Raw genomic sequence first — 24764 nt, forward strand, 5'->3', positions numbered from 1 at the left:
TGTAGTTGATGGCAATTGCCACTCCCTGTTAGGATTTCCACTGACGGCATTCCACATCAACAGCGCTCAAAGAATTAAAAAATGATTTGTTCACCGATTGCTAGGGATGGGTTTCAAAAGTAGGTTCTTGTGTGTGTCACGTGTTTGTGCATTAGTGTATACTTGTGTGTGTGTGTGTGTGTGTGTGTGTGTGTGTGTGTGTGTGTGTGTGTGTGTGTGTGTGTGTGTGTGTGTGTGTGTGTGTGTGTGTTTGCATGTACCGGTACATATGTGGGCTATGTATCTCTTCATTAACCTGTCAGACAGTCAATCTTCGAGCTGGTTTGCCAGGCAGCAAAGGGGTGGAGCTTGATAAAAGGCAGGACCTAAAGTTGAGCTGCTCTCTGTCTGTCTCTCTCTCTCTCTCTCTCTCTCTCTCTCTCTCTCTCTCTCTCTCTCTCTCTCTCTCTCTCTCTCTCTCTCTCTCTCTCTCTCTCTCTCTCTCTCTCTCTCTCTCTCTCTCTCTCCTCTCTCTCCCTGTCATCTATCGACCTTGTCGGTGCAGCAGCGCTCACTCCAAGAATGCCTGGACAGCGGTCACCACCGGTATGGTCCCCCGCCAACGTGACCCAATGGGAGGCCCCCACGTTCGGGGCAGCAGCTCGCTTTCGTGTTGGCGCCACAGCTCTCCTGTTTGTCGTGGCCGCCGCTGGCAACCTGGCGCTGATGGCCAGTGTGTGCGGCGTGCGCGGCCGCCGTCATTCGGCCCCTCGTCTAAGACCGCTCATGGTCAGCCTGGCATCGGCTGACCTGATGATGACCTTTGTGGTGATGCCTCTGGATGTAGTGTGGAATGCCACGGTGCAGTGGTACGGGGGTGATGCCTTGTGTAAGCTGCTCAGCTTCCTGAAACTGTTGGCCATGTACGCTTCGGCCTCGGCGCTGGTGGTCATCGGCCTGGACCGCCATCGTGCCATTGTGCGGCCGCTGCGTGCTCTAAGTGCTCGGTGCAGAAACAGACACATGTTGGCGCTGGCCTGGAGTCTCAGTCTGCTGCTTGCTGCGCCACAGGTGTGTACTTTGGCGCTACAACCGAGACCAGTAGCGTGAAACCTCATGAAGTAACAATGTAGTGGTTCAACTAGTGGACTTGGGCGGACGAGTGTGGACGAGGGCATTGCTACGTTAGTGGGATAGTTCAAGTCGGCTACATTTTTAAGAGCAGTTAACCATGAATTCTCGGGAACACCCGGCATTGCCCTTGAAATGTAAAATAAACTTTGTAACACTTGTGGAACATTCTATATCGGAGTATTTGCGATTAGCAGATGCTGCAGTGATAATCCCGGGTAGAATGTTCGGGAAATTTAATGAAGAAGACCACCTGCTGCTAGCTTGGGTGAACAACACCATTTGTTTCCATGCGGAATGCTAGCAATGCTACAAGGCTTCCTGCAGAAAACTAACAACACATTAGAACCCGGGGGGGGGGGGGGGGGGCAGAGTCCGGTCCTTGAGAGCCACTATCCTGCCGGTGTTAGATTTTCATGATCTCGTTTTCATGTCATGCTCTCAACATGTCACGGTGTCATGATATCATTTTTTCAACATGTGTTATTTTAAGACGTCATGATGTCAAGTTATCATGACGTAACAACTATCCCAGTGTCAGACACTGATGCGATGCTCCCACTTGCAGCTGTTTGTGTTTGGCGAGGTGGAGGCGGGCGAGGTGGGCGATGACTTCACTCAGTGTGCAACGCACGCCACTTTCAGCGTCCGTTGGCAGGAAACGCTCTACAACATGTTCCACTTCAGCACCTTGTATGCGATCCCCCTGCTGGTGATGAGTTGCTGCTATGGCCACATCATGCTTCATATCAACAACACGCACATGAGGAACACAGGTAACCCAAGCAACACGTCAAGTAACATGCTAGCCACTGGTGAAACACCCTCAACGTCCAGTTTCACTTTGCTGGTTCCAGAAAGTTGATTGATTTGCTCCAAATCATGTATTGTCATCTTCAGCTCTGATTGCTGGCAACATATAGTGAAAGGCACAACAAGTGACATGGCAGAAAGTTGTCGTTCAAGGACCAGGAATTACAGCTTTTAAATGTGTCGCATTTCTGTGTGTCCTCAGGTGAACTGCGTCGCAGCAGCAGCGACGGGATCTCCAAGGCCAGGATGAACACGTTGAAGATGACCGTGGTCATCGTGCTGTCCTTCGTGGTGTGCTGGACGCCATACTACCTGCTGGGGGTGTGGTACTGGTTCCAGCCCGAAGTGGTCGACTTCACGCCCGAGTACATCCACCACAGTCTCTTCCTCTTCGGGAACCTCAACACCTGCTGTGACCCGCTCATCTACGGCTTCTACACACCCTCCTTCAGGGCTGACCTGGCAGCCTGCTGCCGCCTTGACCGGCGGGAACCAGCTGCCGCCGTCTTCGCGCTCCCTGTCCCCTACGCCCAGAATGAAGTGGAAGGACGAAGAAGGCTGCCGAGTTCTCATATCCGCAAGGGCGGGGACGAAACCGGTCCTGGAGCACCACCGCCAACTTGTGGAGAACGCCAAGCGTGACCATGTACAATAAGAAGCCTGAAGATAACAAGATGGACAACAGGAAGAGGGCTGGCGTTTTCCTTTCTGCAAGTGTCCTCTAGCTGCCGCCAAGATAAACCATCCATCTATACACACACACACACACACACGCAATTTACGCCAGTGCATTGAGACAATAACTGAATCGGTTTTGTGGCCACATTCATTGCTCACGACACTTATATCTCAACTTATTTCATCAAACTGAGATGAATGAAGATGCCTTTCATCTGTTCCACCTCCCCCCTCCAAAAAAACCCACAAAAATTATGGTAATGTGTTTCTTAAGGTGGAAAATGGCAATCTATAATGTTCTACTGATAAAAACATAACAGTTTGTGCATCATGATTAATCAATTGCAGCTGTGACTTGTCCACTGGGGGCACTGCAACACTGTCATGCAAACACAAACGAAGAAGACTTTTGCAACTCCTAAAATTGGCTCAGTAACTACAATAGTTGTATTTTGCAGACGATAAAGATTATATGTCTGGTGGTGTTGTTTCATTGTGTATCTGCATTGCTGCTGCACCATTTGTGTTGTTTAAAGCATAAGACGTTTTGGTTAAAGTGTTTCATTTTTGTCATCGACAAAGTCACAATAAGTTTTGGTTTGGTTTTTGAGGACAAAACAAGAAGTTCATCGTCGGACAACTTTCAGGTTGCAGGTCACGCGCTATACAATCCCACATACTAACTACAACGTTTGGAAAATATGATGACAAAATCCTGTTACCAGCATTCACAGAGGGGGAGAATCTAGTTCCAGAAAGTAAAATCCCTTCCACAGTTTAGCTGTTACTTCTACTTAATCATGGATGGATTGATGGAAGTTGAAATTTGATTTTGTGACCCCATTGCAGCTAGTACTTCCGCAAGCCGCCAGGCGGCGTCAAGCTGACGTCTGATTGGCTGAACGACCAACACAAGCGGAAGCACCACAAAGAGAAAATGGTGGCCGGCGCGTAAAGAGGATAACTACGAAATGATTGCACTGCTCAGCCGACTGACCACTGCCAGCCCAAGTAAGACTTTAGGTGAAAAGCAGAAAGCTTTGCGAGGAAGAGTTCAGCTTCGACCATGACGACGACTGGTGTTAAGCACGCTGGCCGGCTGGTTGACGTTATTACCATATAATTACAAAAGGGGCGCTTCCTCCAAGGCTTTATACGCACCCGTGTCCGTTTTGGAAGAGAACTCAAATTTATACAATACAATGTACCGTATATTTATTTATATAGTACGTTCACAACAGCCGTAACTGTAACAAAGCGCTTTAGAGACCACGTAACATAATAATAATAATAATAAAATAGATTTTTGCCGATTGTCTCTATTGTATCTACGTATCGGTTCTATTATCCGCTACATGTTGCTTGCTTCATTTCCAGAACAACGAATGTATGTATGGCTTGGTACCGATTTCAATATTTCCGGGAACATTTGTTGCACTCACTTCGCCGTTTTCACTCCTAAAAATGGGGAATTAAAGTCTCTTTTCGTGGACTTTTTTGTTGACGTCCGTACGTATTTTAAACAAAATATAGTAGTGGTTGATTTTTTTTAAATGCTTAGATCTTTTCTAATTGATCAAATGTTTATTTATTTTATTAAATTATATATATGAAAAAACGCAAAAAAAATTATTTGATTGGAACATTTCGATTATGCCTCATCTACAAATGATACAACCTATTTATTCCTTTTAAACAGAAGTCAGCACAAAGGTTTCCCCAGTTCTTTTTTGGATGATAACAGTGCCTTGAAAAAGCATTCCCACCCCTTGAACTTTTTCATATTTTGCCATCTTCACACAGGAGGAATACCTTTTCAAGGCACCTCTTAATAAAGGGCTACTGCCAGTTGTTACTATGACAAGTCACGTGAAAACATAAGCTTTGACTTTTTTCTGTTGCCATGGCGACTGCCTCCCTTGCAAACAAAGTCACCCTTTTTCTGTTGTTGATGCACAGACAGATCGTAGGTGAGATGTCGGGGCGCGGCCGTGGCCGGCGGGGACCAGAGGGCACAATCGGCAACAGAGGCGAACCGCTCTTGTCGTCCGTCCAGCAGCCCAGCCCCCTGTTTCCGGTGAGCGATCGTCACCGGAAATTGCCCAACGTTCCTTTTCACGGTTGACCTTTCTTCTGTGCGGCACAGGTGATGGAGCACAAGCCCCTCCCCTTGACGGGTGGCGAAGAGGCCGAGTACCTTTTGGCACTCAAGCAGGAGTTCAGAGGCGCCATGATGACACGACCGGGTTTCATCCAGCCGCACGCGGGTCACAGGTCACACGCAGGTCAGCGACCTTGCACTTTTATGTCATATATCCAGATCGTTTTTTTTAAATTTTGATTTAATCTTCAGATGTGGAAAGATATTCGGACAAATATCACAACTCCAACGAGCAGATGGATGCACTGACTGACTGGATCACAGGTACAGTACTCGCTCGCTACGTTGTTTCATTAAGCCCACGAAAGCTCAAAATGTCCGATTGTCTTCAAGTAAAGCCTGAAGAAAGCATTGACCATAAATTTCCCACAACACATGGTGACTATCTTACACGTCATCCCGTCACTAGGTGGCAGTGTGCATATCCTCATCGATGTGATTTTTCCAACAAGTGGAATTGAGAAATACATATGAGCCCCGTGGTCCAGTGGTTAGTGCGTCGACCTCACAGTGCAGAGGTACTCCCTGTGTGGAGTTTGCATGTTCTCCCCGGGCCTGCGTGGGTTTTCTCCGGGTACTCCGGTTTCCTCCCACATTCAAAAAAACCAAGCATGGCAGGCTGATTGAACACTCTAAAATTGTCCCCATGTGTGAGTGTGAGTTCGGATGGCTGGCAACCGGTTCAGGGTGTCCCCCGCCTACTGCCCACAGACGGCTGGGATAGGCTCCAGCACGCACCGCGACCCTTGAGAGGATAAGCGGATCGGAAATTGAATGAATGAATACAATGATCCCAAAATGTCCAAGAATAATAATTTGAAAACTCATTTGCTCGGCGCTGCACGTGTTTCTCAGATTTGTCTCAACACTTGAGATTTGTAATGTTGTCGTTTTTTTTCCTTGTCCAGACTGGAAGAGATTCCCAAAAGAAATAAGACTATCTGTCAGAAGATCCCTAAAAAAAGGTCGGTGCGTACAAACTACACTCTTGCTTTCATGTACGTTTATGGAAATGGGTGGACTTGTTCAAACCCAAAATGTTGATGTCAGGTGCATCCAAAGCGGTGTTGGGGTCAAAGGGAGGTCAGGCTGATGAGCAGAAGGAAAGCGTGGAAGACAAAAAAGGAGTGCTCCTCAAACTGGAGGTGAGGTCAACAACTCATTACTAAATACGCCAACCTCAATCCCACCCCAACACGTCGCTACCCTCAATTCCACCTATAACATAAGTCGCCACCTTCACTTCCACCTTCAACGAAACGTCCGCTGCAATGTGGTTGTAACGCAGACGCTGGCCAATGAGGAGCAGCGAAGCTCAGAGGACGAGGACGAGGAAGAGAAAAAGAAGGAGGGCGATCAGGAGGTGGACGATGAGTACGACGAGGAAGAGCTGGAAGAAGTGAGTGTGCGCCCCGTGCGCATGCTTCAAGTAAGAATGGCTTTTATTTTGAAAGGTGACCATGTGTTTGTTACAGGAGACCGATTACATCATGTCCTACTTTGACAACGGCGAAGACTTTGGCGCTGAAAGCGACGACAACATGGATGAAGCCGTTTACTGAAACCTTTGGGCTGTTGCCGTGGTGACGCAGATGTGACAACTCCCATTTTAAAGTTTTTATTCCTTTTTTTATGTATTCCTTTTCATGTTAAATGTTCACTTTTTACTCAAATGGCTTAAATACAAGGTGTCATATACTAAATGATTTGTTTTTTTACTTTGTGCTCAAAATACCGTTAGGTTGACTTCGGAGTGCTCCAACTTGACGGTTTCAACTCCGAGCTGTTAATTGGCCCATTTTGGTGCCTTGTGTTGGAAGCCAAACCCTGCTAGATGAGCGCCCTTTGGCTACACCTCCGCCTGAGCGAGGTGGAAAAAAAAAATGGAGCAGTGACGGTTTTGTGATTCCCGCGTGTGTGGGCAAGGAGAGCCACACTCGCTGTTCATTCAGCGGCTGGCAATGGATGAGTTCATGGATCAAATCATTTCAAAACTACATTTGGGGTTCATCTTTGTCACTATAACACAACAGGGATATCAATGTATTCAAGTTAGGCGAGTGGCTACGGAAGATGGCCGCCGGTGGCTTCACTTCTCCCGACAGCGGCATTCTGAGTCCATTCCTCGTAATTTCATTTGTGCCGTATGTCGCACAGAGCATATTTGACAATAAAGCTTGACGTGACTTGATATAGAAGCCACCACATCGCTTGTTGTGTTCCATATCAACTTGGCTCGTGTTAGTTGCGTGTGAGATTGTGTTCAGGGAAAAGTAATTAAGGTGAAGTTGTCACCTTTAATTTTGCATAGAGTAGTAAAGGATGATACCACTTGAGAATAGCAAATGAGGAGAGGGGGAGGGGACTTGCGTGGTCAATGTGGGTTCATCTTGCTGAACTTTTCGTGCAGTGCGTGCGCACTGATGGTGGGTGGTCCGGCATCCAGGGGGCAGCCCTCCACCAGGCTGTTGGCCGGCGTTGGCGGAACCTGGCCATGCTCGTCTTCGGCCTCGTCGTCCTTGTCCTCTCCGTCACGCGCCCTCAGAAAGTCTTTGAGCAGCGGCAGAAGCTTCTTTCGCGACGCCAACGCATTTCCTGAAGGGCGGACGGACCAAAGTCAACCACGTGGCTTTATGTTGGGAATTCCTAGATGAGGCCTCCAGGGGAGTGCCGTGCAGCCTCATGACAGAGAAAGTATCCCCAGAGGAATTGCACACTAAACTTGTCTTGGAGTGTTTAATACAACAAATAAGAGGAACAAAACTACGGTTGAATATGAACAGTTGGGCTGGGTCATCATTCCAATTTTGGATCAAACTTCGAGAAGCCACGTCAAGCACGCACTTCTTACCTTGGTGGTAGGCCGCCACGTGAGCATGAGGGCTGCTGATTGGACGCAGGTCAAGCGGGGGGTCGCCGGCCCGCTCCAGGAAGTGGCTCACCTGTCATGGGCGGGTGGGGGAGGAGTCGTGAGAGTGGAACACTCGTCACTGTGAAGGCGCTATCTGTGGCGCCGAAGCACCGTGACTCAATTGGAAACATACATTCAAGACTTTTATCAGCTTCCATCACACAATGACAGATTGATAATGTTGATTACATGTCCTTACTTGAATAGTACATTTTGGGAGGACCTATTATTTGGACTCAACTACATTTCTACCAAGGCTGCCAAGTGCTCATCACCTTTAAAAGTGTGTTTGTGTGTGTGAAGTATTTTCCTTTTTGGGTGCTGCTGCTGTTTAGGCAAGCAAACTAATGAGAAGGGGCGCTCTCCCGTCAATCCCGTCAACGGAGACGATGAAAGTAGTATGAGCCGCAGTGTGTACCTGTTCCCTGCAGGGAGCGCTGTGGCTGAAGAGCGCCAGCTCTCTGACTGGCTGCTTGGCCTCCGTGAAGGAGATGCTCATCAACACCAACAGATCCAAACCCAGCTTGTGGCAGAAGCTGCAAAGCTCCGCCTCCAGCTCCACCCTCTGCAGGAACGCCTGACACACACGCATGCACATTAACAAACGCATTGGCAACACGTTAACAAAGACTTACACATGCATACACACTCACATTGAAAAACACACACAGGACACTCATTGTCACACACACACTAACACGCACACCCGTTCAGCATCCTCACCACAAGTGAGTTAGCACTGAATGTGTGTGTATGTGTGAGAGAAGCAACCTCTATGGGCAGGAAGAGTACGGAGACAGCCATGGACAAACTTCCTTTGAGCATTTTCATGTCTTTCATCAACATCTGTTCCGTGTTGAGCCCTGAAGACAATGACATCATCAGTTGTGACATAAGACGCTCCAGGCAAAGGCGGCGCTCACCTGACACGTCAAACTTAGCGTTGTGCAGGGCCTGGAAGAGAGCAGCACGCGGTGGCAGGGAAGGGAAACGCGCCTCCAGAGCGGCGACGTACTGGCTGTCTTTGGCTGTCACCTTTCCCGCCGCGGGCGCCATGTTGACGCAGTCGGTCAAGATGGTCGCTAAGCAATGCAGTAGATGCTTATCAGTCACGAGCGGGCGGTCGAGCAGGAGGGTGTTTGGGGTCGCTTACCGTAGAGAAGCTGCGCCAGCTGCTGGTCCAGAACGTGCGGCGCCTTATGGATGAGGCGTTCGGTCACCAGGGTGGCGCAGGAGCCCACCGTCTCCACGGTAATGGGGCAGGATGGACTGGGGTTTCGCTCCAGCGCGTGATGGTCAATCACCTCCACCACCGCCCCCTCAAGGTCGGCATCTGAACTGCAAGGACAGACACCTGCGATGTCACTGCACTCCGCCCTCACCCCCTGGTGGTGGTTGGCATCATTACATGTGGATCCTGACTGTTGCCCATTCCACCCTTTCCTGATTTGATTTATTTACTTATTTGTTTTGCGTTTTAAAGCTTTGGGTGCCTACTTACAGTACAGCCATGGCACCATCCAAATTTTTACCTGGGAAGGACATTTTGGTCTACGAGTGTGAGGCGTAGGCGACCCGCCCGCCGCAGCGCCGCCAAGTCCAGCTGGTCCCGGAAGAGCAGGAAGTCTGGAGAGAGGCCGGCCTGGCGCAGCAGGAACACGTTGTCGGAACGGAGCAAAAGCTCCCCCTGCCGGATGTTGAGCAGCGGTACGCTGAGCACCTCCTCATCGCCGCGCGTCTGCCGAGAGGAGGAAATCAGTTCTTTGGCTGATGTGACTGCTCTGATGTGACACAACGCAATTCAGGCTCACCTTGGACAGGTAGTAGGCATACACCAACGAGGACACCATGGAGTCCAGGTCGCATGCCTCATTTCCCAGAACCACGTGGAACGGATGGCCTGACGGTAGCCCATCACTTGCCTGAGAGAAAGACATCCGACAAACAAAATCTGACATCCAACGCATGACCTAAAACATTCCACAGCTGGCATCCAATCTACATACCACATTGAACACGTGACAACAAATGCATAGCATCTGATTCAACAGAACATCCCAGAGAGTACTTTGTAAATGGGCTGAGAGAGTACTTTATAAATATATTTTGCAAATTACACGCTGGAGGGATTTGGCTGGGACTTTACAAATTTCTGACGGGGTGCGTCCCCCCGCCCGCCCCCGCCCTCCAGCCTCGGTGTGGCGCCATCCCTTGAGGAGCCAACATCTGACAGGCAACATCCAACGCGACACCCAACTCCAACCGCAGTGTTTCAGAGCTGTCTCTGATATGTTGTTTATTGGGATTGATTGACGGCTGCCACACGTGACTCACTGCCAGAGCCAAAGAGTGATTTGGGCTTTTTCGAGACCTGATTCGCCTATCTCCAAACTTCCATAATTTCTCGCGGTATTTGGACAAGTTCGCATTGCTCACGTGCGAGTGACACCTAGAGGGCAAATGGTGTAAAACGTCCCCTCCTTCAATGACTGTCATCCTCGTGTACGTCATCGTGTGTGCGTCTGTGCATGTGTACGTGTGTTACCTTGACGGCTGCGTGGCTAGTGGAGAGAAAGTCGTTCATGGTTCACACACGGCTCCGGTTCAGTGATCAGGTGTCTTTGTGTGTTGCGTAGTAGCTCAATGACCAAAAAGTGACGAGGGTGTGTGGCGTGTGAAAGGTCACGCTGCCTTCACGGTCTTCTCCCAATGGGAATCTTTCGCTTCGTCTACTCTTGAGTCATCGAAGCTCCATATTTGACATGCATCCAAGCTCTGAGTTTTGTTCTTATGCTTGGAAGCGTTCGTTGCAAGGAAGCCTCTTCGTCGTGAGGCGCAAAGCTACGTACGTCATCAGGAAGCGACAGCGGTGCGGTACTTTAATTTGACTTGTAAAAAAGAATGTCGGTTACCTCCAAAAGAATCTACAGTATGTTTTTGAGTATTTGATGAGATACTTTGAAAGTGTTTCAACTGAACGAAAAATGCAATACTCCACACATAAACACACACCTTGTAGTGTATCGCATGCCCAGTTTTCTGTGCAATACACGTGTTCCCGTTTATTAAATTTTTAAAAATAGATTCTGTTTGTCAATTACATTTTTCCATCTCATCTTTTTATATTGTTAATGGTTGTTCCTTTCACGTATGCAAAACCCACCCTCGCATCAGCTTCCTTCGTTCCCGGGAGATCATAGGACCGCAAATATTCTCACATCAGGACATTTTGGTGTCCTGTACGAAAACCTCCTGTGTGGGCAAAACGTTTTGAACAACACAACTGTGTTAAGTGAAGTTTGTAACTCATGTACATATGACGGGAGAATATTTTCCATTTTTCCACCAGGACTTGAAGGCAACATGAATGAACTGTAGAATGGAATGTAACTCCGGGAAATAAAGTATTTTTTAAAAACTGTTCTTTTTCTCTTGCTTACATTTGAGCAAAATTTTCAAATTGTTTATTTGAACTGTACGTTCTTTTAGTCATTTTAGCTAGCAGTCTTTTACTTATGTACTTGTTTGTAAATATCTTGACCTTTTTTTTAACTTAATGATTTTCGAAGTTGAACTTCTGCGATTGGCTGGCAACCAGTTCAGGGTGTACCCGGCCTACTACCCGAAGACACCTGGGATAGGCTCCAGCATGCCCGCGATCCCTGTGAGGATAAGTGGATCAGATAATGGACGGATGGAAGTTGAACTTTCAATCATGCAAATAACATTGAGTTAACTTGTGTATGACCTAAACTCTAGAAATGAAGCTGACTTGCCTTTTCAAATAAGGAGAACTTGACATCGCTTTTGCTCAGCTTCACTGACCTCAGGGTGACGTCACACCATAAATGCTCAATGGGGGAGGCTTAAAAAGAACGCAAGGTGTATCCCAACTTGTTCATTTAATGACACGAGTTGATTTCTGTTTGCACGGGGACTTTCAGGATCACATCCCGTTCAAAGAAGATGAACAGAACACTCATTAACACAATTAACTTCAAATTAATTAATGTTAATGAACATGTGTCCTCAAATCCCAGCCGCCGCATCGACTTCCTCTCTGGTTTCCACGGCAACATGTAACCGCCGCCTACTTCACGGCCTGCTGGCAGCACGTTGACCTGTGACCCCTAGGGTGATGACTGACAGCTGTCAGTCTGTAAAAAGATATTTTTTTCTTAAACAGTAAAACAATGGTCAGTGTGCTCTGACCTCAATAGCTACATCTTCTCCACGTAGTTTCCGGGGAACATTCCCTCTCGGCCGCGAAGGCGTCCATACCACCAGCCCGATGGATCTAAATCACAAACGTCTCATCGTTAGAGGAAAGAGAAGAAGTGGGTGACGAAGATTAAACAAAATGGGCAGCGAGAAGAGGGAGGAGAATAACTAGAAGGAAGAGGAGAAGAAGGAGATGAAGGTGTTCAGTTGCTAACTCATTTCGGTGCGCTTCCCTTTTGCACTGTTAACCAGTTGTAGTGCTGTGAGTGAGGAGTAGAAGGAAAAGAGGACGATATTGAAGAAGAAGAAGGAGGAGGAGAGGAGGACGGCGGCTCCACTGGTACCTTCAGTGAGAATCTCAATTACGTCATCTGTGTTGAAGCTGAGCTCATCTGTGTCCTGGGCATCGTAAGCGTAGAGGGCGCGACACTGCGGGGAACGAGGCTTTGGTTTAGGTGCCGGTTTCGGTCGACCCGCTCCAGGGACCGGCTTCGTCTCCTTGGAACGCCGACGCTGCAGCCTAAAGACAGACATGACAACCGGGAGTCAAGTGTGCGGAGCCATACGGGTGCGATGGTCCCCTGATGCGTAACCCGACGGGCTCACTCTACTATGTATATCATTATTTTCCCGGGTTCCAACTGACAGGATCTCAGCAGGTCCCAGACTTAGTCAAAAGCTCTACTCGGACTACAGCGGCAAGCGGCCTCTGATTCACATGCATTCATGTCCCGTGGACTCTCATGGCCGCCTCGAGTGAAGATGGAGCCGCCCGTCACCATAGCTTCCGTGGATCTGAGTGCGTGTATGGATTGTGGACTTTTACAGGCTTGTCTTGTGTTTGGGGGGCGGGATGGATCAGTGTTGGTAGTCTCCCCTTGCCCCTGTGACTGTATCGAAGTGTCCTTGACCAAGATACTGAATCCCCAGTTGCTCCTGATGCTGCATCATCAGTAGGTGAATGAGGAGTCAGTGTCAAGAGTTTTGAGTACCTCGTACTACCCGCCGGGACTCGGCTGAAAAGGCGGTAGCATCAGTTCGAGTTGTGATCCGAGCGTTCTCACCCAGCGGCACCCTGGTCCGGGACGTTCATGAAGCCCATGTCTACATGCTTAGCACGCCCGCTGTCATGCCGATGCTGGTTCTGGTTCTGGTGTCGGGGCAGACTAGGCTGCTCCATGCTGGACTGCTGCCTCAGTAACGTGCCTCTGGAGGAGCTTCCTTGGCGGGTCTTGACGCCCCCATTGTGAGGACCTGAGGAAGTCAACAGTGCAGATTTGTCCCGCAGTTGACATCATTAAAACAGGGTATGTTCAACTGGTACCTGGGGTGTTCTGGGCGCTGGATGTGGCATGATTGTCTCGGTAGAAACTCTTCCGGTTATCCCGCCTTGTGGGTCCTGAGAACAGACGGGAAGTCAGAGGAGACACTCGGGGAAACCCTGGTTGCACTCAAGAGACCTGTTTGGCGCTTACGTGAGTTTTTGGGCAGACCCGGTCCAATGGAGACATGCAGAACCTTCCCACTGGGTTTTAGGACTGCCTCATCCCCCTGACCCACCTGGAACTGGATCTGCCTGGAACCCGATGAGCTAAACGGACCCCATCCTCCTTTCTTCACTTTGAACTCCAGACTGAACGCACAAAGGAAGATCTAAATCGGGAACCCAGACACAGGTGGATTGACTGCAAAGAAGACGCAGAATGTATTTGGGTACTCACAGGTTGTTGAACTTGAGCGGAAGATTACTCTGAGTTTTCTCGTGGTGACGTTTGATAAGTAGACTAAGGAATTCGGTCTTGAAGACACTCTGGAGAACACTGTCATACTCTTGTTGGTGGATAATAAAGATGTCATCCTGCAGTGTGCTAAAGATGCACACAAAGAAAGACTGCTCCATTCAAGCAGCACGTATTTCCGGTTTCTTCCAGTTCCGCTTCTCTAGCCGATACATCTTTTAGCTCGCAATCCTTAGATTCATTCATAACGACAAACGTGCGTCCATCCATTTTCAACACCGCTCAATCTGAAAACAGGATGGCGGGAGGGTGGCGGAGACTATCCGAGCTGATTTCAGGCGAAAGGCGGACTACACCCTGAACTGGTCGCCAGTCAGTTGCAGAGACAAACAACCATTCACACTCACATCGTTACTATCTACAGTATTTGCGGGTGTTTTTTTTCAAAATTTTTAGCCATTGTTGTCAACTCCTTTTTGGGCTTCTTGTTTGATCAATGATTTTGCGGTTCTTTTTCGAAATCCAGCTCAAGTCCGGGTTTTGGTTGCGATGATGCAGTCGCGAGTTTGGATTTGTACCTTAAGGAAACGGACTGGATATTGTCGAGTTCCATCTTCCTTTTGAGAACCTCCTGGATTTGACCTTTATCTGGCCCCTGTTTCACCTTCTCCCGACCAATCATGTACAAGAACTTGGGGGTGAGTATGAGGTCACGCTTTACCGTCTGGTCAAAAGAAAGGAAAAAATAAAATAAAAAAGTTGAAAAACAACTCTGGTGTTGTGAAGCCAAACGGTTCCTTGAGTTTGGTTCTTTACCCTGAACCTGCGGTCAAATTTGATGACCACATCGGCAAAGTCAATCCTCTCCCTGCGACCGACAAACTGCCGGATCTCCGGGTGGACGTCGGTGCCGATGTAGTCGCCCACAAAGTTCCGGTTCAAGCTGTTCTTGCGACGTTCCTTCTTGTTCAGCAGGATGTCAGATGCTGGAAGAAGAAAGAAAGAAATTGAAGCGGGCGAATCTGCTTCCAGAGAGCGTGCGTGCGAGATGAGGTCTCACCTTCCTCCCTCATCTTCACATACTTGCGTACGGCGATGTGTTTACGCCACGCCTTTTGGATGACCCGAGCGTAACCGTTGTACTTCCTCTCTCTCATCTCCTCCAACAGGAAGAGCTGCAAGGAGACACACCCGCGCGGTGGATCAAGATCCAGAACTCCACTCACTACCTCGACACGTTTTACGTACCGACTCCGGAGCTTTAACAAAGACCTTTGTCTTCCCCAGCTGGAATTGATCCTCGTCCATGTTGACAGAGTTTAAGAGGTGCAGGACGCCCCGACGCTCGTCACCTTGCCAAGTGGGCCACGTCTCTTTGGTCAGGATGGCGTACCTGCGTGGCCAAAAGGTTAGCGACGGCGGGCATGGTGACCCGCTATCGGCGCTCGCACTCCTTGGCTCGCTGACCTCTGCAGGAACTTGTTGAAAATGCGACGGAACGCATATCCGGCTCGACGGACCCGGATGTTCTCGCGGAGGCCCAGGTACTCCACCTGGTGTCGTACTCTGTTCTCCTCCCAGTCCCGAGGACGTTTGGTCTCGTTGGGTTTGATGCAGCGAATGTAGTGAGGGGTACACTTCATGAGTGTCTGGACCAGAGTGTTGGCTTGTTTCTAACCAGACAGGAGGATCATAATGAGGTCACCGGGTCGGACCGAGCCACTTGACGAACGGTCCGTCGCACACCTTGATCTTACTGCTGGCCGTGGTTGGACGTCCTCTCTTCTCGGCGTTCAGGTTCTCAGGGAAAAGCGCTCGGATGAACGGACTGACATCAAAGCGTCGCACGCAGCCGTCAGGTCACGACAGGATGAGGTTGTCACGTAACGACGCCGCGCGGCACTTACAACTCGCTGCCTTGCATCAGCTCGATGATGTCGTTGAACAGTACGTCTCGGTTCCTCTCGCAAAAGCCGCTGACGTCGTACGACACCTGAACGGCGCACGAGGCTCATCAGACAGACCGACAGACGAAGCGCGTCACGGCCGGGTGGGTGCACCTTTCCAGCGTAGTGGTGTACGATGAAACCTTTGTTCCAGCTGCTGAAGTGTTCGTGCGAGCCGACTTGACCTTGGAGTTTCTGCAGGAGTGTCTGGTCTGCGCCATCCCCTTTGGCATGCATGGTGGCACACACATCATCCAACACGCTCATGATGCCAGGAGGATTCTGGGAAGGATCACAAGGAAGCTCATGGAAGGTATTTATGCGCATTCAACTGGGTCTTGGGGGCAATTGGTCTCTTGATTGCTGAAGACATGTCATTCCCCGAATTTGAAGATGACGTGATGTTGAAAGGCTTATCTTTAATGTTGTGTAATTGGACCACTCACCAGTTTGGACTCAATGAGGTCACACACAACTTTATTGTTGAAATACTCGATGGGTGTCCATTTGATTCCCTCCTGAACATACTCCTCCTACACACACACAAACACACAAAAAAACAAACGTGTGTATATATCTGTGAAGGAGGTTCTTGGATTGTGAGTTGTCTGAGATGATGGTGAAGTCACAACACCTGCTCTGCCTTCAACGTGAGCTGGATGAAAATCTGCTGCAGCTTCTCGTTGACGAAGTTGATGCAGAACTGTTCAAAACCGTTTTGCTAAAGCCACAAAACAAACGCCAGATTAGCCAGTGTGTGTGTGTGTGTGTGTGTGTGTGTGTGTGTCTTACCTGGAAGATCTCAAAGCCGTAGATGTCCAGGACTCCGATGTTGAACTCCTCCTGATCCTTCTGAATGGCTCTATTGACACACTGACATGAACACACACACACACACACACACACACACACACACACACAGTCAATGGCGAGGTAGCACCCGATGGACCAGGACCATGTGAGTGCGAACTGACATCGACCAGGAAGTCAAAGAGGCGACTGTACAAGGCTTTGGCGAGGGCATCGCGGGTAAAGCAGGCCTGCTCCGTGTTCAGGGTGACCGAGATGGACTCGGTCTTCCCCCCCCACTTGCTGTCCATAATCCTGCTGGTCAGTTTGCTGCACAGAGCATCCTGAGGGATCCCGAGCAGGAAGGACGGGAAGGCCAGAACTGAAGCACGCACACGGCGTTACACGAGCCGGTGACCACAGCAACATGACGTTGCGACAAATTTTTCAGGACTTACAGTCGGAACTCTCTACCACCGCAAAGTTGTTCTCCTCGCGGAAGTTGATGTTGCCCAGATGGAGGATGCCCGCGACCAACTGAATGACCGAATCCTGGTCCTCCATGGACAGGCCCACCACCGACATGGCGCCCTAACACGTCAACACACACATAGACAGAAAAAGGAGAGGTAAACGGCTGTGGAGACACCGACAAACCCACAGACAGGTAGACTGGTGTACAGACAGACAGATAGAGCGAGAGACAGACCAGGGTGTCAGAGAATTCCTCCTTGTCGTTGACGTCTTCCACCGTGAACGTTCCCGACTGGTTGAGGTAGTTGTAGTAGTCGGGGGTTGTGACCCCAAGGTTTTCCCTCTGCTCCCCACTCGCTCCCTCCAGCAGCTGAAAGTCAGAGCTCAAAGGTGAGTGAAGTTAGGGTTTGTAGCTTTTAACTCATTCAGTACCAGCCAATTCTGGACCAAGTCTGAAAAGACGTTTAAAAACGTCTTTGGGAGTGAATGAGTTAAGTTTGTTTAAGTTGGAATTTTTGGTTGGAGTTGTGGGGGGGGAGCTGGCATAGCAATGCCTGGTCTGATCTGGTAGTACCTGGCAACGTCCAGTAGTACCAGGTGGTACCTGATGCTATCTGGCACCGCTAATATCCGCTGATGTCTGGTAGGACCTGATCATACCTGATAGTAGATGTGGAAGTTCCTCTCTCCTGGATTTTGTGAAACCACGCGGCTCTTCTCCAACAGGAAGTTGGAGATCTTTCCTCCGTCGGGAGCGCCACCGCGACTGAACTGGATCTCAAAGTACTTTCCCTGTCAGGCGATTGCACGTTCCATGCATGTGTGTTTATGTGCTCCTGTCGCTGTCTCTGTGTGTGTGTGTAAATGAGTGGCGAGTACTAACGAAGCGGCTGGAATTATTATTCCGGACTGTCTTGGCATTCCCGAAGGCCTCCAGCAGGGGGTTGGACTGCAGGATGATGTCCTTCACATGCTGCACATAAACACACACACACATTTATTAGTGCAAGAGCTCTCGGACCCCGCCTCACCTCAAGTGCCCCCCCCCCGCACCCCTCCACTCACCTGCACCTTGTCGCCACCCCCCGACACCTTGGAAACATAACTCATGATGTATTTGGCTGCCACCGTCTTCCCGGCGCCACTCTCGCCACTGAGGACCATCAAAGAAGTCAGATGAGTCAGAGAGGGAGACTTTTTTTTTTCCTTGACGAAACAAAGTCCCGCCCACCTGATGATGACACACTGGTTCTCGCTGTCAATCATCATGTTGCGGTAAACGTCATCGGCCAGCGCGTAGATGTGAGGTGGGTTCTCGTATTGAGCCTGGCACAGGTGACATCATCAATATGGATGCTACACCGCAGCTTCTCAACAGGTGGTCGTGGTGGGTGGTGACGCTTTGGGTGCGTAGCGACAGCTAGTGAAAAAAATGACTAAAAAAAAGTGTCACGCACCACAAGAAGGCTTGCTCACTTAGCATCGTATTTCTAGTTTGTCATTGGATTGTTTTATATACAAGATCATACCAAGTATTTATTGTCATTCTGACGCCTACGGCATCGGCATAGCTTGGCGACGGTCTACGCGGGATGCTCCAAATTGCGTCGCCGCGTTGCCTTTTATTTGGACAGACTCGCATCAGAAATGTTATTACTCAGAATGTAAAAATACATGTGTTGCTCATCGGTTCGCCTTTGTTCCCCACACACAACATAGTATTAGGCTGAGGGACTTTCCTAAAAAGAAGATATCAGTGCTGAGATAGAATTGAAATTTTCCAACTGCAGTTTGTGTTTTTTTTTAAATGATATTTTAGTTCGAGTCTATTCGATTTTTGCAGTGGTATGTTCGTCCTGAGTTTCTTAACAACAGTCAGGAAAATGGGAGTCAAGAGTTGAGATTCACTGCGCCAGACTACTACATAACATATTGGGAAGACACAAAGTAACTTGAACCTGATATTGTATTTTTATGACTAGGAATGTGTACGCGTGTGCGTGTGTGTGGATGCATCTGGTACCGCTCCCTGGTAGAGGTCCACTTCTCTCTCTGTGAAATATGGAAGTTGTTTAAATGGATTGACGGAGATCAGAACCGGTCCAATGTAGGTCTGACAAAAATATGTCAAGGGTTGCAGTAGAAGAGGTAAGTGAAGTACTGAAAATGGTGTGGCTGAGCGTGCAAGTGTGTTGAAGCGTGTGTTGAGGATACAAAGATGTAGTCGTCCATGTATCTCTTCTTGAGGTTCTCTGTGATGGTATCCTCATTGATTTTGGACAGGAGCACCATGTCGTCCACACCGCTCACCTTCACATCCTGAGCCAGCCAATGATAGCGCTCCTTGCTGCCCTGTAACGGTGGAACAACAATTTTAAACACTAAAACACACACACGCGCACACACACACGCACACACTCCAAGGCAAGGGTGAGAACCTTTCCTTAAGACATTCCGTTTCATTTTGACACATAGGGACATTGGAAGACAGATTTAATGTCAAAGCTAAAAAGCACCGTTTTGTATTTTGACTCAGTTCATGGTACGGAATCCAAATGTCAGAGAATATCCTGATAATGTGAGACACAGGTGTGTCTCCTTCCTGAATTTCCAGCATTCCAAAGTCCTGTTGGCTCATGTTTGTGGACGCAAACTACACTATTCACACACACATTCTGTGTGTGTGGAATGGTTGTTTATGTATGTGTGTGTGTAAGTGTATGTGTGTATATGAGAGAGAGAGAGAGAGAGAGAGAATTGATCCGAAGAGCTGGTGTGTGTGTATATATACTGTATGTTGTTTTTTTTTTTTTTTGCATCGTCTTATTTTTATTTATTTCACCATTTTGCCTGGTTGACTTTTGGTTCATTTTACTCTTCTGATTAGAAATACAAACCAGAAACCAGGAAAAAGAAACAAGTCAAGGAAAAAGTTCCAGAACAGAGGCCACAAGTAGCACAAGTACAATTCAAGAGAGGATCAAATCCGGGATCTGGATCACAACCAGCACCATTACAAGGACCACAACCATGATCAGTACAAGGACCAGAACCAGGAGAAGGGCGTGTCACCAAGACGTTGGCCTCACCATGTCTGCAACTGTCACTTCCTGAAAAGTTGAAGTTGACCCACAAATCAATCCAGATCAGATCACTTGAGTCCACATGAGTCCACTTTGCTGCTGTGCACACAGTTGCTACTTTGGAGACAGACGAAGCGTCAAGGGAAGCCAAGTCCATGCAGGTGTGGACAGGTATGGCCACGCCTCCCCCTCCTTCTCCTTCAAGGAAATCTGAGGAAAACGCATGCGCCTGCCCTCTGCTGTCGGCAAATAAAACAGCCAGTTTTCATACGATCTGGAATGGTTTTCGTGGTGGAGAGATCTATGGGGTCAGACCTCACATTGACGTGGCTTTCACCATGACCAATTATTTAAAGCCATCTTTCACTTCACCTTGACGTCAAACTGTGCTGACTATTTGTGTAATGTTACACCGTGTAGAATATTTATGTAACAATACACAGTTGCACTCGTATGCCTCCAGCAAAAATAAAATATTTCCTCTCCAAACGAATTCAACAAGATAGCCCTAATGTAAAACAGCATTACACGATTTTATCCATATAAAATCTCTTTTGGGAGGGCAGGATTCGTGACTGGATTAACCAATGGGAGGGGAGTTGCAGGCGATTCTATTGGCGTTGGCGGAGAGGGGCGTGGTTTGACGGCGAGCGTCCAAAATGGCGGTCTAGCTGAGCGCTTTTGGCCTTCTTCGTACATTGAGCGTCACATTTACGTTCCATTTTACTTATTTTCTTTTGCTCTCAGTAACTTTGAGGCATTGACGACGGACATGGACATGAAGAAGAGGGTCCACTTGGAGCTGAAGGACAGAAGTCCCGCTGAGGTGCGTGAACGGCGACGGCCCATCGAACGTCTCCTTTTGTCGTCTCCTTTTTTTGCTCGCGATGCCTCATTAGGAATGTGGCAACATGGAGTCCGAGTCGTGGTTGTGGACTCGGACGTCGACGTTTGTATTCTTTACCTCCGTCGCATCGCCGCCATTGTTTCAGCTTCACGTTCGCGCCTTCCACTTCTCGTCACGTGACTTGAAAAACCACACTTTGGCTTGTCTTTGGCGCCAAAACGTTGTTGTCGTGCTCGCTCGCTCACTTCCGGTTGGGAAACCGCCTCCGTTTACGGCTCGGTTACCCTGGTGACCGTCTCCCGGGACTCGTCCATCACGAACTCCCTTTCGAAAGTCGGATGTTGTCATGACAACCACCGAGCACGATTTACACGCACACACACATGCCCATGCCCACAAGCTGTTAAAATGTGAACTGTAGTGTTGTTGTCGTGCAGGTGTGCGTCTTGGCCTTGGACACATGTCGTTCGGGCGACGGCGAGGTGGACGGCGTGACAGAGGAGTTTTCGAGTCTGGAGGTTCTGCGCATGGCCAACGTGGGCCTCAAGTCCCTCTCCAAACTGCCTTTGTTACCCAAACTACACAAGGTGGGCCAGCCCAGCACTCACTTCCTGTAGTGTGGGGTGCAACGATGGAAGTTTTACTTGTGCTCATTTAAATTCTTTGAACTCGCCAACACAAACTTCTTTCATCCTAACACATTCCACGTGTGTTGTGCGCGTAACGGGCGGGTGGCCCTGACTCATGACCACACCCTAAGTGGACCCCTGATTCATTAAATAATATATTATATTATTAGTTATTGTTTTTACTTTACTTTGTTTGTCAGCTGGAGTTGAGCGGCAACGCCATCTGTGGCGGTTTGGAGGCACTGGCCGAAAAGTGTCCCAACCTGACGCACCTCAACATCAGCGGCAACAAGATTGCCAACATGGCCGCCCTGCAGGCTTTGGTAAGTGCCCACAGGAAGTCATCGCTGCGCAGTCAGCATTCACCTGACGTGGTCCCGACCGCCCACAGGAACCCCTAAAGAAGCTGAAGACTTTGGACGTGTCTGGTTGCGAGGTGAGCACGCAGGACGACTACCGTGACGCTGTCTTCCGCCTCCTGCCGAACGTCAGCTATCTGGACGGATATGATCGCCACGACAACGAGGCACCTGATTCGGACAACGGTAACACTCCCATTGCTTGCTCGTCAAATGTTGCGTGTGCCCGGACAAACGGATGATCATCACTGCAATTTGGGTCAAAAGGTAGCTGTTGTTACATCCTTTTGTCCACAGGAGGGCGCTTTAATGACTGAAATTGGCTGTGATTTTAGATCTTGCTCTATATTGATGCAGTCGTGAAGGATCAAAGTTACCCCAGTAAAGGGAGCCGCCTTCAGTGAATGCTGATGTCCCACTTTTGCACCAAAGTTGCATGGAAACAAATAAATACTTGAAGACACTGAAATAAAAGCAAGTCAGCAGCTTCAGTTCCAAAGAGGTTGCTTTGGTGGAATATTTTTATGTATTTTCAGGCACTGCCATAATTCAGAAACATTCCCACTAAGGCTGGGAGGCTTTTTGAAAACGCTTCGGTTTGGCTGGCATGTGCCTTGCTTGGCATACGTAATTTAAAATTTTCCCCTCCTTTACCAACGGAGCACAGCACTGTACGCTTGTGACCAGAAAGTTCAACTCAATACCAAGCGCTGTTTGGAGATGAGGAACCCAAACACTATGGCTTGACAATTAAAAAAAAAAAAAAAAGTCAAGACGTTTGCGTGACGAGTTGTGACAGATGTCATGTCTTTTGTCCTGCTTTTGAAATCAGTGCAATGACCAAACGGCTTTGGTTAGCCGACTAACATTTACCACCAAAGTCTCTCAATATGAATGTTTAGCATCATCTAATGTAAAGCGTTTGAATTTGAGAACATTCTCATATTTACTGGGTGAAGTCAAGCATGCATAATTCGCAGTAACATTGCCTGCAGAGTCCACGTGAGATCAAATTGGGGTGAATATGGCCCCTCTCCTGTAAATGACTTTGATATCCCCGGACTCAAACGCAAACACGGCAAACAAACAAAAACACTGCGCACAAAAGACTTCACGTTACAAAATACCATGACGTTGTTTGTACTGAAAGAGTTGCATAGGGACTCGGAAGTGTGCGTCCTGGGCGATTTTTGACAGGTTTAGTGGACTGTTGTGTTGCAGACGAGGATGACTGCGTCGGTCCACACGGTGGGAATGGCGATGATGACGATGACGATGATGATGAAGATGTCTCGGAGGAGGAGGAAGAGGACGAAGTCGGACTGTCATACCTGATGAAGGAGGGCATCCAGGTAGGTGACTTCATATAGTGGATTTGGGAGCTCACAAAAAAATACAATTTTTTTAATTATTAATATTATTATATAATTTTTTTTGTAGGGGATTTTTAAGAACTCTTTGGTTGTATTGAACAAGGCAGACTCGTGGATAGTTCCTCCCCTCAAAAGTCCTTTGTCATTCATCATTCGCTCCTTTCCAATCATGGAGCCAGTCAAGATATCTCAAATCGGTTCTCAAATCAATAAAACGGTTCCTTTTTTAATAATCATTTATTACTCATGATATTGTTGATAAGAGCATACAATAATAACCTAAATAACCTTTTTAGTTTGCCGAACAAAGCAATGCGACAACAATGCAGATGGCGCCCACTAGAACAATGGCACCAAGATGATCAATTTAATTTGGATTGCGAATTCGATCAATTATTATTAAAACACCAATGCCGCGCATCACAATGCTTCGGTCGTGTGATGCATTACAGACGTTATCGCCCACGCGTTACGTGCGAGTATAAAAAGCCCTTCAGCAATGCACATCAGCTGAGTTGCACTTTCGACAACAGAAGCCACCTAAAAATAAAAAAAATCATCCAGAGCTTTAAAGTGTCCAATGGATGAATGTGTGGACCCTCTTTTGACTGCCACTTGTCTTCAGGACGAGGATGACGACGGTGACTACGTGGAGGAGGAGGAGGAGGACGATGAAGATGGAGGTTAGTTTGCAAGAAAAAAACAAATTGGCGAGGGAAACCAAAAGTGAAGGCTGACGCTGCCATTGGCTTTTCAGACGATGAGGCTCTCCGAGGAGACAAGCGGAAGAGAGACGACGACGATGACGAAGACGGGGAGGAAGATGACCAATAGATGAGCGCCGCCAGGCCCCGCCCACTTGTTTTTGCTGACTTCGAGCCGCGTCCCCCTCAGTGGCACAGGAAACGCAGTTGGTGATCAGCTGGTCCTGGTCTGGTCTTGGTCCTGGTGTGTAAATACAAGTGAACTCTTTTAACTTTGAAAGTCCCACCAGTTGATTTATTTTATTTTATTTTTATGGTGTTTTTGTTGTTTTCTAGCATCGTCATATGGTCACATGACGCCATTGTTTTTCAATAAAACTGCCACAAGCAATGTGACTTGTCACACTCTTTCTTTGAGGTCTCAATGATGGCCAGCTGTTTTCAGAGGATTTGGGCGGATTTTTAAAGAGCCACAGAATATTGGCTTCATATACAGTAGACACCAAATCTGCCTGAAGAAGGAATAGACTCTCTTCCTTCAGCAGGGAAAAATCAACTGCAGCCTGACCCATTTTGTCCTTCTTTAAGGCCATAATCTTCACTGATCTGCAAAGGTTTGTGATTGTGTGAACACCTAACGAATGTTGTTTTATCTGCAGGGTTCGTTCAAGGTCGCGAGTTGGTCAACAATTTTAATGGTCTCCAAAAGTTTTTCTTGTTCAAACTTCGATGGTGACAAGAAAAACTGTTCGCAATCTTTACAACTGTGTGGGAATGTCTGGCAGACGTCTTTACATCTGCTTGCAACATTGTACGAAGGTTGACAAGTAAAGAAAATGGTTGCGTGAGCGCACACTTGCAAACCTCCGACACTCAGTGGGTTATGGGATTTGGTAATCAGCAGTTAAACAAAAATGAAGTCCACCC

The 24764-nt window shown here is 48.2% G+C and overlaps 5 protein-coding genes across 5 annotated transcripts; 3 read left to right on the top strand and 2 right to left on the bottom strand.

The window, feature by feature from the left end:
- The first annotated feature begins 537 nt into the window (after positions 1-537).
- LOC147204074 (gonadotropin-releasing hormone II receptor-like) lies at positions 538-3036 on the top strand. Its single transcript, XM_086112980.1, has 3 exons — positions 538-1050; positions 1679-1886; positions 2126-3036. The coding sequence occupies exons 1-3, from the start codon at positions 562-564 to the stop codon at positions 2563-2565; spliced, it is 1137 nt and encodes a 378-aa protein (XP_085969106.1). The 5' UTR covers positions 538-561; the 3' UTR covers positions 2566-3036.
- Positions 3037-3498: 462 nt separating this feature from the next.
- LOC147204075 (DNA-directed RNA polymerase III subunit RPC7-like) lies at positions 3499-6465 on the top strand. Its single transcript, XM_086112735.1, has 8 exons — positions 3499-3612; positions 4561-4678; positions 4748-4886; positions 4955-5026; positions 5671-5727; positions 5813-5907; positions 6051-6161; positions 6238-6465. The coding sequence occupies exons 2-8, from the start codon at positions 4577-4579 to the stop codon at positions 6322-6324; spliced, it is 663 nt and encodes a 220-aa protein (XP_085968861.1). The 5' UTR covers positions 3499-3612; positions 4561-4576; the 3' UTR covers positions 6325-6465.
- prune1 (prune exopolyphosphatase 1) lies at positions 6187-10528 on the bottom strand. The gene is made up of 9 exons (XM_086112733.1): positions 10219-10528; positions 9485-9595; positions 9206-9411; positions 8827-9011; positions 8597-8755; positions 8445-8536; positions 8092-8250; positions 7614-7704; positions 6187-7357 (listed from the first exon to the last, which is right to left on the bottom strand). Exons 1-9 carry the CDS (start codon positions 10255-10257, stop codon positions 7137-7139), a joined length of 1263 nt encoding a protein of 420 aa, XP_085968859.1. The 5' UTR covers positions 10258-10528; the 3' UTR covers positions 6187-7136.
- A 1030-nt stretch (positions 10529-11558) lies between these two features.
- myo1eb (myosin IEb) lies at positions 11559-20097 on the bottom strand. Its single transcript, XM_086112732.1, is given in 28 exon segments — positions 11559-11970; positions 12239-12414; positions 12959-13148; positions 13219-13293; positions 13370-13527; positions 13616-13762; positions 14212-14357; positions 14450-14619; positions 14694-14808; positions 14882-15026; positions 15101-15306; positions 15380-15461; positions 15541-15626; positions 15694-15861; positions 16026-16112; positions 16214-16300; positions 16372-16452; positions 16554-16750; positions 16827-16959; positions 17078-17212; positions 17503-17634; positions 17726-17815; positions 17908-17995; positions 18074-18168; positions 18866-18955; positions 19057-19194; positions 19932-19989; positions 19991-20097. Coding segments are annotated over 28 exon segments (3444 nt in total). The 5' UTR covers positions 20083-20097; the 3' UTR covers positions 11559-11893.
- Positions 20098-20560: 463 nt separating this feature from the next.
- LOC147204078 (acidic leucine-rich nuclear phosphoprotein 32 family member D-like) lies at positions 20561-24228 on the top strand. Its single transcript, XM_086112734.1, has 7 exons — positions 20561-20751; positions 21210-21359; positions 21602-21724; positions 21793-21946; positions 22982-23112; positions 23759-23816; positions 23891-24228. The coding sequence occupies exons 1-7, from the start codon at positions 20698-20700 to the stop codon at positions 23965-23967; spliced, it is 747 nt and encodes a 248-aa protein (XP_085968860.1). The 5' UTR covers positions 20561-20697; the 3' UTR covers positions 23968-24228.
- The last annotated feature ends 536 nt before the right edge of the window (positions 24229-24764 follow it).

The sequence above is a fragment of the Hippocampus guttulatus genome, chromosome 6 (assembly GCF_054856545.1).
Source record: "Hippocampus guttulatus isolate MCC_2025c chromosome 6, RoL_Hgut_1.0, whole genome shotgun sequence".
In the NCBI taxonomy this organism is placed as follows: Eukaryota; Metazoa; Chordata; class Actinopteri; order Syngnathiformes; family Syngnathidae; genus Hippocampus; species Hippocampus guttulatus.

What these genes read in the sequence shown, in the direction of transcription:
- LOC147204074 (XM_086112980.1), top strand. Translation starts at nt 562, where the DNA reads ATGCCTGGACAGCGGTCACCACCGGTATGGTCCCCCGCCAACGTGACC. An exon ending in TGCTGCTTGCTGCGCCACAG is followed by an intron (nt 1,051 to 1,678) that starts GTGTGTACTTTG and finishes TCCCACTTGCAG; the next exon opens with CTGTTTGTGTTTGGCGAGGT. An exon ending in CACGCACATGAGGAACACAG is followed by an intron (nt 1,887 to 2,125) that starts GTAACCCAAGCA and finishes GTGTGTCCTCAG; the next exon opens with GTGAACTGCGTCGCAGCAGC.
- LOC147204078 (XM_086112734.1), top strand. Translation starts at nt 20,698, where the DNA reads ATGGACATGAAGAAGAGGGTCCACTTGGAGCTGAAGGACAGAAGTCCC. An exon ending in TGTTACCCAAACTACACAAG is followed by an intron (nt 21,360 to 21,601) that starts GTGGGCCAGCCC and finishes TTTGTTTGTCAG; the next exon opens with CTGGAGTTGAGCGGCAACGC. An exon ending in TGGCCGCCCTGCAGGCTTTG is followed by an intron (nt 21,725 to 21,792) that starts GTAAGTGCCCAC and finishes GACCGCCCACAG; the next exon opens with GAACCCCTAAAGAAGCTGAA.
- LOC147204075 (XM_086112735.1), top strand. Translation starts at nt 4,577, where the DNA reads ATGTCGGGGCGCGGCCGTGGCCGGCGGGGACCAGAGGGCACAATCGGC. An exon ending in AGCCCAGCCCCCTGTTTCCG is followed by an intron (nt 4,679 to 4,747) that starts GTGAGCGATCGT and finishes TGTGCGGCACAG; the next exon opens with GTGATGGAGCACAAGCCCCT. An exon ending in GAGTGCTCCTCAAACTGGAG is followed by an intron (nt 5,908 to 6,050) that starts GTGAGGTCAACA and finishes GTTGTAACGCAG; the next exon opens with ACGCTGGCCAATGAGGAGCA.
- prune1 (XM_086112733.1), bottom strand. Translation starts at nt 10,257, where the DNA reads ATGAACGACTTTCTCTCCACTAGCCACGCAGCCGTCAAG. An exon ending in ATGCCTACTACCTGTCCAAG is followed by an intron (nt 9,412 to 9,484) that starts GTGAGCCTGAAT and finishes TCCTCTCGGCAG; the next exon opens with ACGCGCGGCGATGAGGAGGT. An exon ending in CGCTAAGTTTGACGTGTCAG is followed by an intron (nt 8,537 to 8,596) that starts GTGAGCGCCGCC and finishes CATTGTCTTCAG; the next exon opens with GGCTCAACACGGAACAGATG.